Source organism: Equus przewalskii, chromosome 5 (assembly GCF_037783145.1).
Source record: "Equus przewalskii isolate Varuska chromosome 5, EquPr2, whole genome shotgun sequence".
In the NCBI taxonomy this organism is placed as follows: Eukaryota; Metazoa; Chordata; class Mammalia; order Perissodactyla; family Equidae; genus Equus; species Equus przewalskii.
Window position 1 is genome coordinate 81199879 of NC_091835.1, and position 10016 is coordinate 81209894.

Here is a 10016-nt window from a genome sequence, read left to right on the forward strand (position 1 = left end):
TATAATTTAACATGCACAGTGCTTAAACTTAGTGAGAAAGAGATGCAAGTTATGAAAATGTGAGACTTTTTCTAAAATAAAAAGTAATGCAAGAAAGATTTGGGTTCCTCAAGGCAGTGAATCATTTCTGTACCTAAAAAAAGAAATTAGGACAAAAGTCTTTGCTGAAAAATCCAGTGGCATTTCAGGTAACGTCTGGATCTCTCATTGAAATGTACTGTAGAAGAACGTGGGATGATGTCTTGTGAGAGCTGATTGCTGGTCCCGGAGCTGCCCCTGTTTGCTTGGCTATTCCTGCCTGGCTACAGAAGCAAGGCCTTTCACTCTTTGCATCCTTGGTTTCTTTTTCTTTAAAATGGGCAGTTTCTTACCCTGCTTACGTCATAGGTGGTTGTACCAATTAAATGAGATAAATGAAAATGCTATACTCCTACCAGCTTTTAGCATTTGGAGTATTCTTTCATGAAATGGATGTTAAATTAAAAGTACAAAAGAACTTGATATGATATCTCTTTTCCCTATCCCAGCTTAGGCTGGTTTTTAGTTGTTTCTTTTTTCTCAGTTTTGTTTTTTTTTTAAAGATGGCACCTGAGCTAACAACTGTTGCCAATCTTTTTTCTTTCTTTCTTTCTTTCTGCTTTTGCTCCCCAAATTCCCCCAGTACATAGTTGTATATTTTAGTTGTGGGTCCTTCCAGTTTTGGCATGTGGGACACCTCCTCAGCATGGCCTAATGAGCAGGGCCATGTCCGCGCCCAGGATCCGAACCAGCGAAACCCTGGGCCACTGAAGCAGAGCACACGAACTTAACCACTCGACCATGGGGCTGGCCCCTCATTTTTCCTTTTTAAGAGGAGTGACTTTCCTTTTGCCTCTAAGCAAAGAGCACAGTCCTGCATAACCACGTCTTTTGCTTGGGACTACGCTGATGGCTCTCCTGGCTAATTTTCCCAACAGCTCTCAGAGTATTAACCATATTTTATAGGTAAAGAAACAGAAGCTTGGGCTGGCCCCGTGGCCGAGTGGTTAAGTTTGCGCACTCCGCTGCAGGCGGCCCAGTGTTTCGTTGGTTCGAATCCGGGGCGCGGACATGGCACTGCTCATCAGACCACGCTGAGGCAGCGTCCCACATGCCACAACTAGAAGGACCCACAACAAAGAATATACAACTATGTACCGGGGGGCTTTGGGGAGAAAAAAGAAAAAAATAAAATCTTTAAAAAAAAAAAAAAGAAAAAGAAACAGAAGCTTGATTGAATGATTAACAGTATTTTGTATGGTTTTTTTAAAAAGGATGTTTAATGTAAGAAATGTTTTATAAAATGTATTACTACTAGTCTCATGTTTTATTATCATATCAAACTCTTGATAGAAATCAATTTAAGAAACTGTCCTTTTATTTAAACATAAAAATGATTATTCTGACTTGAGGTAATCTGCAAGAGAAGTGTGATTCAGACTTCAGGCTCCACTGGCATTGTGATGATCGTTTCTGATTTTTGATCATCTGGATCTGAACCCTTGGTTTTATTTAGCTTTCCAGTTCTCAGGGAACAATAGAAACCAGTCTTCAGGATATCGAAAGCAAATTATCTCCGAGTGGCCTGCTGACAGACGCTTGGGCCCATCAAGAAGGCACTCATCCAAAAGACAGACAGTAGGTCATGACTTTCTTGGTGGTTTCTGCTCTTAAATGTCCTTTTTCACATCAACTCAGTTAATTTATTTGGGTTTTCCTTCCTTAAATAGCGTAGAAAAGCTACAAGTCCTGTTAAGTTGCATCACAGAGATTTACTATCAGTTCAAAAAAGACAAAGCAGAACGTAGTAAGTAAAATTTGCCGTTTGTTAATCTAATGAATCAGCCCTACTAATTGTGATTGAGTTGAATCAATTTGGGATGTCTGTAAGGGTGGCTGCTTAAGATATTTCAGAGACTGGAGTCTGTCAGGAACTTAGTTGAATGTATTAAAAATTATTCTTAAAACCAACCTTTTGAATATTTTAAATCGGGGCCAGGAACTCCAGCACCTCTTGAGGCCAGACAGGTGACAGAAGCGGGAGGCGGGCCTGGCCTACGGATGGTGGAGAGGGGACCCCTACCAGGGGAGCGTCTCTCCTCAGATTCGCCACGTTTGTTGCCCGCTCTTCCTGTATCTCAAGAAAAACTATAAATACATAGTGTATTAGGAATATCCTGATTTTTAAATGTTGGCAGTTAATTATTTTTTTAATATTAACACTATACAGACCAAGTAAAAACTTATGGGCTATATCTAACTCATGGGTCATGATTTGGTGACATCTGCTTTACTCTCTTAGCCTTTTTGAAGGCATAATTTCAAAAGAAAAAGATATTGTGTGCCATTTTATGATTCCACATTTACAAAAGCAATGTATTTTCTTTTTAGGACTAGCTTATAATGAAGAACAAATTCACAAATTTGATAAGTAAGTGTCCAGATTATGTTTAATAATTATTTTTGGTTATGTTATTAATCTGATTCATCTTAAAGTTGGAATTCAATAAAAAATGCATTTTAATCTCGGCTTTTCTGAACTGTTACTATGTGTGCACATACTTGAGGCCTACTCACCTGGCCCCTGGTTGAGAGGTTACTGAGACGAGCGAATGAGGGCCCGTCTGCTTCTGTCTCGTGTGCTATGACTGCAGAAGGATGGATAATAGAGAACCAGGCCAGGACGAACTTAGCCACCTCCTTGACCTTAACCTCCGTCAGTAAATAGTTTTGCCCATTCTCCATTGGGAGCCTTCTCTTTCTCCTCTTGCTGCTGTAACATCTATCTTTGAAACCTTTGCCTTTCTGCTGTAAATATTCTAAAGCCACAACAGTTGTTACAGGAAACATGAATTTAATGTTCGAGAATTTTTTTAGTATTGGAAATAGAAACAGTGATGTTGGTTTAAGCCTCTGATTATTTCTAAATTACAGACAAAAACTGTATTACCATGCGACAAAAGCTATGACCCACTTTACGGATGAATGTGTTAAAAAGTATGAGGTGTTTTTGGATAAGTCAGAAGAATGGATGCGGTAAGTACCTTTTGGGGTGATTAGTGGTTGACCACACAATTAACAATTTAATGTGTATTGTATATTTTAAGTGAGAATAATATTTCATTAAACTGCTTATTAGTTGATTCTTTTTGGTTTTCAGAAAGATGCTTCATCTCAGGAAACAGTTACTAGCCCTGACGAATCAGTGTTTTGACATTGAAGAAGAAGTTTCAAAGTACCAAGACTACACCAGTGAGGTACAGCTCCCCAGGGGCGGGCGGGGAAGCCTGCTTCCTCATAGGAGGAAGTGAAATAAAACTCCTCGCAGTTTCTGTTGGATTACGGTTGAGAAGGGAGAGAGAGGACGTAAGACGCCTATATTCGGCTCTCCCTGCCCATTTGTAATACATAATTTTGAGCCAAGTTTTAAAAACTTAGATGTTTTACAATTAAAAACATCTCTTAGACCATTCTTTTTTATCATTTATAAGAAAAGTTTTTCAAAAAGAGTCTTGATTTAAGTATTGTATCATTGATAGCTTTGAAATTAAAGCTGTAAAGGCCTTGTTAAAACCTGTAACATTTGATCTCAGGTCTGCAGTAAGTACTTTGTTCTGTGATTCATGTGGGGTTTTTGATGTTTTAGTTACAAGAAACGTTGCCTCAGAAAATGTTTGCGGCCTCCAGTGGAATGAAACATGCCATGACCCCGGTTTATCCATGTTCTAACACTTTAGTGGAAATGACTCTAGGGTAAGAAACTTATTATTTGGTAACTGTGTTGTTTCCATTTGTTTTTATCTCAGTTTGTGATCTTGCTCTTTTATTTTGAAATTTTGTGAATACATTTACTAATGTTATTTAGTGACGTAGTTCAATCTAAAGAAATAAAACATAAGAATAAAGTTCTAAAACATTTGCAGACTTGTTTAAGCAGAGATGCTTATTTATCTTTATTTTGTGTGTATAGCATGAAGAAATTAAAAGAAGAAATGGAAGGAGTAGTTAAGGAACTTGCTGAAAATAATCATATTTTAGAAAGGTGAGTAATAAAAATCCCTCTCTGCCCTGTGGTTTTATGTGCAATGGAGTGGGTATGTATCTGTAGCTGTGTCTGTCCGCCTGGACTGAGAGCTTAGGCTGTGGGAGAGGGATATGTAAAGGCAGAACCCTTATGTTTTGCGACTTCCGTGGTGCCTTTAAATTTGTTCGGGGTCATTTGGATAAAGACAAGTCAACTCTGATTGGTTCCATCTTAGGGAAACACTGGTTAATAGCGTTATTTGCTCATTTGGATCAGTTTGTGAAAATGAAAATCTTGTACACAGTATTTTTCGTAGCATTTTCTCTTTAGAACCATAATTTTTAATTTTGGAATCAAAGGTGCTTCTAGGGTGCCAGCACTCTGATTGGTGCTGTGCCACTGACAGAGGCCTCCGCGCGCCTCCTGCCGGTGAGTGCCGTCTGTGGACGCATCTCCCGGGGGTCAGGTGTCTGCGTGTCTACAGAACCTTGACAGATTGGGGGAAAGAGAGCTGGGAGGCGTACAGAGCCCGCAAAGTCCCTTTGGATGGCTGTTTCCTTGTCCTGGTTCCTCAGAGAAGTAGAGTCCTGTCTGGCTACCTAACAGAACCCTTGTCTTTCAAGCCTGTTTGTGGTCCTCAGCAGCTCTCTACCCCCAAAATGCTCGTGAAAATAGTCCACGTTTATATGGTGTTTTGTGCACTTGCAGGGCGCCTTCGCGCTGCGTTATCTCGGGGACCACGCGGTCCAGCCATGTGCCGTCGCAGAGCAGACAGCCTCTGTCCAGTTCTGCAGATGCGTGGGGTCCTGCCCTGGGAGGATGAGCGGCGGCTGGGTTCTCTCCCCCACTGTCCCTGTTCTCCAAAGCTGGGGGGTGCACCAGCACGAGACCCCATGGTCTTTGAGCTCTATGCAGAAGGTTGTCAGATGCTTCTGGAGTATTATCAATTTTTTTAATTAATTTAATGCATTATTTTTAAAAATTTCAAACCATATATAATTATAAACATTTGGAAATAAAAGTCTCCACCTGCCCTTTCTCGTGCACTCCCTGCCCCGTAGAAGTCATCACTATTAATGGTTTTGTTTTGCATGTATGTTTTCTAAGAATGGAATCTGTTCATATTGGTTAGTCTTACTTTTTTTACTGAAGGCTATATCACGAGTACTTTTTCACGTCCATGTGCGTAGCTCCATTTTTCTCATTTTCAGCAGTGCCTCATATTCCAGGGTGTGGATCTACCATGTCTGTTTAATTCATCCTCATTCGTTGGGCATTTAAGTTGCTTCTGATTTTTCACAATTGCAAACCATGCTGCGGTAAACATACTTGTAGGTGTATCTTCATGCACTTATGGAAGAATGTTTGAGGGGTTAATTTTCAGACGTTTCTAGATAGGAAATTGTTGAGTTAAAGTGTGTGCACATTTAAATGTTGATAGGTATGTTAATTTGTTCTTTAAAAGGCTTGTATGTTTTAGTCCCAAACAGACAAAGTCTATGTTTTTGTCAACACTGAATGTTACCAGTTTTTTAAATGTTTACTAATTTATTTAGTGAAAGCTGATACCTTGTTTTAATTTGCATTTCTTCAGTTAATGATGTCAGGCATCTTTTTATATATTTATTCCATTTTTATTCTTTCTGTGAATTGCTTATTAGGTTTTAAAATCTTTTTCTATTGGTTTATAGCAACCACATAGTAATTATCTAACTTTGTATAGTATCCAATTTACAGTTTCTTTACAACTTTAGCTAAATTCTAAATTTATCCTGTAAAGCTAGAGATTAGCAAGAAGAGGCTAATAAACAAGGCTTTTAACAGACTTTTATGCTGAATCACTTCTGCCTTGTGGAATAAAGTCCCCACTCCCAAAGCAGGTCCAGTAAGTTGGTTCCCCCCATGTCCTATGTGCAGGTTTATTTGACAATTTGTGTATGTTGGGTGATGAAACTTAAATGTTGAGTGACTCCTTAAAGGATTTGTGCCAGAACTCGTGGGAGGAGCCAGGTCGTGTGCACTGTCTCCATGTGGATCCCTCGCTGTCACCTCTGGCTTCCTTGGATCGAAAATCACTTAGTATCGTCCTTCCCAGCTCAGTTTTCCCTCTGATTGCCTCATCCTCTCAGTGAGACAGCCTTGCTCCTGCTTCCTTGAACATCAGTCGTTTTGGCCTCTTACTCTTCTTTACTCCCTTCTTCGGGTTTGGTGGCCTTCCCTCAGATGGTTCCATCCTCCCTGCCCTCGCATGGGAGCTGTGGTCATGAACTACGGCCAGTTTCCCTAACCGCAGGCTCTGCCATCTGTCCTGGTGTCACAGCCAAAATAAGCTTCCCAAATACTGGTCTAATCATGCCACTCCCTTGGCTCAGAAATTTCTAAACTTGTGTTACCTAAAAGGTCAAGTCTAAATTAATGCTTGAATTCAAAAATTAGAATATCTGGCCCCAGCCGATTCACCCAACTTTCCCACTACTCACTGCCCAAAATAAGATTCTGTTCTAGAAGCTTCCATCCCTGACTGTCCCTTGAGTATGGCACACCTACTCCCAACTCCACATCTGTGCTGTTAAGTCCCACCCTGCCGAAAAGGAATTCCCCACTTCCTATCTGGATTACATCACTTCACACTTTCTCTTAGGAGTCTTCCCCCACCCCGCCCCCGCAAAAGAAGAAGTCTTCCCAGGCCACTGAATTGTGTTTTTTCACGTATTTATAATGATACCACTGTGTTTCATAAGAATAGAGGAAATCTTGCTTAAACTCTTTAAAAATAACAGTTTATTCTTCCAGAAAGTATTTTATAGTCTTCTTTAAAATGTTGGGGGGGTATGCAGCCCCATGGCCGAGTGGTTAAGTCCGCGTGCTCTGCTGCAGGCAGCCCAGTGTTTCGTTGGTTCGAATCCTGGGTGCGGACATGGCACTGCTCATCAAAACCACGCTGAGGTGGCGTCCCACATGCCACAACTAGAAGGACCCACAGCGAAGAATATACAACTATGTAACAGGGGGCTTTGGGGAGAAAAAGGAAGAAAATAAAATCTTTAAAAAAATAAAAAAAAATAAAATGTTGGGGGCCAAATAGATGAGTCTTTTGAGATTGCCTTTTTCTTTCGTGTTGTAGGTTTGGCGCTTTAACCATGGATGGCGGCCTTCGCAATGTTGACTGTCTTTAACTTTCTAAGAAGTTTGAGAAGAGTTGCAGTTTGCACAAGAAAATAATGTGAGGCGTTAAATGATTGCCTCTATTGGTAGTCCCTTGTTTCTACAATTCAGTATTTGATGGGTTGTGTAAATATGTACAATATTGTAAATATATTAAAAAATATATAAATTTTTGGCTGCTGTTAAGAGTACTTTTAACATTTATAATTATCTGAGGACGTTTGCCCTCAGCAAGCACTAGAAGAAAGCCATGTCCAACTGATGCGTTGAGATCCTGACCCCCTGCTCTTCTGAGGAAGGCCGACTGAGTCAGGCGTCTCTGACTGCCGACTGGAAACATTTTTAAGTGGAACCACAACAGGCTTCCTTACAAATCAGAAAGCCTGAGAGTTGACAGGCTTCTAAGCGGAGAGGCAGCTTCTGTGGGTGGGGACAGAACCGAACCGCTGTTGTACTGTGATCCCAGTTTTTTTGAAAAGGATGAAGTAGCATTATTTATTCCATATTACAAGGTGCCCAGATCCCAGTTATCCTCATATCTGTTTACTTTCAGATAAATTATCGATCAAAATTTTTAAAGTGATTTAATTATTAAAAACTACTCACTTTTATTTTGGCCATAAATGTATAATTGTCATAAAAATTTTAGGGTAATTTCAACTGTTTTAAGCTGTATATTTCTTCTTTAATTCTGCTTACTACTTCATGAAAAAATGTCAATAAATTTCTGATTTTAATGTAAAGACTGTACTTTTCTGCCTGTAACAGTTTGAGAAACGAAGGTTACTTTTGAAAGAAAGAATATGGGTGGTGATGGTAAGTTATTCTTGGAGTATTGGATGTGGAGACAGGCCTCTGTCTCTTCTGAAGTCACTGATTCTGAGTTTGGTGGAAGTTCTTTCATAAATTTGTGCCATCCCAATTCAAAGACTTTCTCTTTGAAAAATCTACACACAATTCTAGACTAACAGGTTATGCCCAGCAAGAAACTACTTCATCTAACAAGGGTTTGTTTTGGTTTTGGTTTCTGACTTATGAGACTGTTGACGTGTGGTTACACACAGCCTGTGTATCATGAAGGTAACGTGGCCTAAAGAGTCAATAAACTTGACTACCATGAACATTGGAAAACTGGAAATGGATTAGGATTTTATTTGAAATCTCGGGTTGATTTATTGTCGTGGGGCATTTTAAGTGTCTCATGGACGCATTATAGAAATAAGTGCATGAGGGAATGACTTAGAGAAATAAGGTCATCCCTGTCAGGTCTCCTGTGTCGTCTGACAGTGTGGGGCCGCGGACTCTTTATAAACCTCTTGATTTTAATTTCCCATTTGACTGTCTCACATATGTCCTTAATTGTATACTTTAAATGTTTTTATCATGTTTATGTGAACAGTAGGTAAAATTTTACTTAAATTCTGTGATCAGTTAATATATTTGCAGATTTAGTTTTTATTGCAGTGGCTCTAGAAAAGAACACCAATAAACCCTTCTGCGGGGATTGTCTTGTTGTAAGTGGTGTTGATAAGAACAATTTATTCCACGTCAGTATTAAGACTGCTGTTTTATTCCCTATTACAGTGCTGTGGAAACCAAGCGTCTCGCTTTCCATGTTTTACCCTCAAAAATACATCCTCATTCAAAACATCTTAAGTTAATAAATACATGGTGATTCCTGTCTGCTAACCTAATTTTCAGAGTGACTATTTAGGTGAAATTGGCTTAAAATAAGTTAATATTCAATATTGAGATGTATTTTCAAAATATAGGGGTTAATGGTATAAAAAATCGTGTATATATAAACAAATAGAGGAGTTAGTGGATTTAACTCTTGATATAAAAGAAATTTAGTTCTCACAGCAGAGGAAATTGTCAAAAATGAAGTAAGTGAATGTAAAATATGTGAAACAAAGAGCTGTCTTTGACTAAATGAAAAAGGAGTTAGTGGGGCCCATCCTGTGGCCGAGTGGTTAAGTTCGTGCGCTCTGCTGCGTTGGCCCAGGGTTTCGCCAGTTTGAATCCTGGGCGCAAACATGGCACCGCTCATCAAGCCACGCTGAGGCGGCGTCCCACATGCCACAACTAGAAGGACCCACAACGAAGAATATACAGCTATGTACCAGGGGGCTTGGGGAAGAAAAAGGAAAAAATCTTAAAAAAAAAAAAAAGGAGTTAGAGATTAGGAAGAAATGTGAAAAATAATCCCTTAATGTCCTCTAAAGTTCTGGCTTCAGTTATTTTGGAAATTACCAAATACCATGTAAGTGACCTGTAGACCTCACTACACTGTGTCACACGAAGTGTGTCTTCTTAGATGTGAAAGACCTTTTCTCAACGTTTCTTTTAAAATATAATATCTTCATCAGTAAATTATCCAGAAAGAAATTACTTTAATCCTGGATGTTTTTTGTTTTGCTATTATTTTTATAAGCAGTGAAGTTCCGCTTTTTGTGGTGTTCTATGCTAAAATTAAGAGCTATGTTGTTTGGAATTAAGAAAGGGACCACCGGTAGGAATAAATAAGCAATCTCAGCTAAAATGTCAAAAATCTGTTCTCCCTTCCGACTCACAGCCACACCCACAGTAGCCTTTTACTTCCGACGTTGCCCGCTCTGAGGTGAGAAGCACGCCTGGCGCCTTGTCTGTGGGGAAGTGCTGTGGAGGGTTTACTGTTACTCAAACCAGTTCTTAAAACGTGTCCTGGGGCAGACGCTGTCGAAGGGAAAGCTGTGCAGTCAACGCTATTGTTTGAGCTGGATCCACACCCCACGCCCCATTTTTAAGAAAACAAAAGTATCTGAAAAAG

At 39.7% G+C, this 10016-nt stretch overlaps 1 protein-coding gene across 3 annotated transcripts in view; it reads left to right on the forward strand.

The window, feature by feature from the left end:
• Positions 1 to 7950, forward strand: part of TBK1 (TANK binding kinase 1) — a 41738-nt gene extending 33788 nt beyond the window's left edge. For all 3 annotated transcript variants that reach the window (XM_070621945.1, XM_070621944.1, XM_070621943.1), the window contains exons 14-21: positions 1535 to 1656; positions 1749 to 1825; positions 2410 to 2449; positions 2953 to 3054; positions 3179 to 3275; positions 3665 to 3771; positions 3989 to 4060; positions 7167 to 7950. In XM_070621945.1, coding sequence (XP_070478046.1) covers positions 1535 to 1656; positions 1749 to 1825; positions 2410 to 2449; positions 2953 to 3054; positions 3179 to 3275; positions 3665 to 3771; positions 3989 to 4060; positions 7167 to 7218 — 669 coding nt within the window. In that variant the 3' untranslated portion in view covers positions 7219 to 7950. The remainder of the gene's footprint in view (positions 1 to 1534; positions 1657 to 1748; positions 1826 to 2409; positions 2450 to 2952; positions 3055 to 3178; positions 3276 to 3664; positions 3772 to 3988; positions 4061 to 7166) is intronic.
• The last annotated feature ends 2066 nt before the right edge of the window (positions 7951 to 10016 follow it).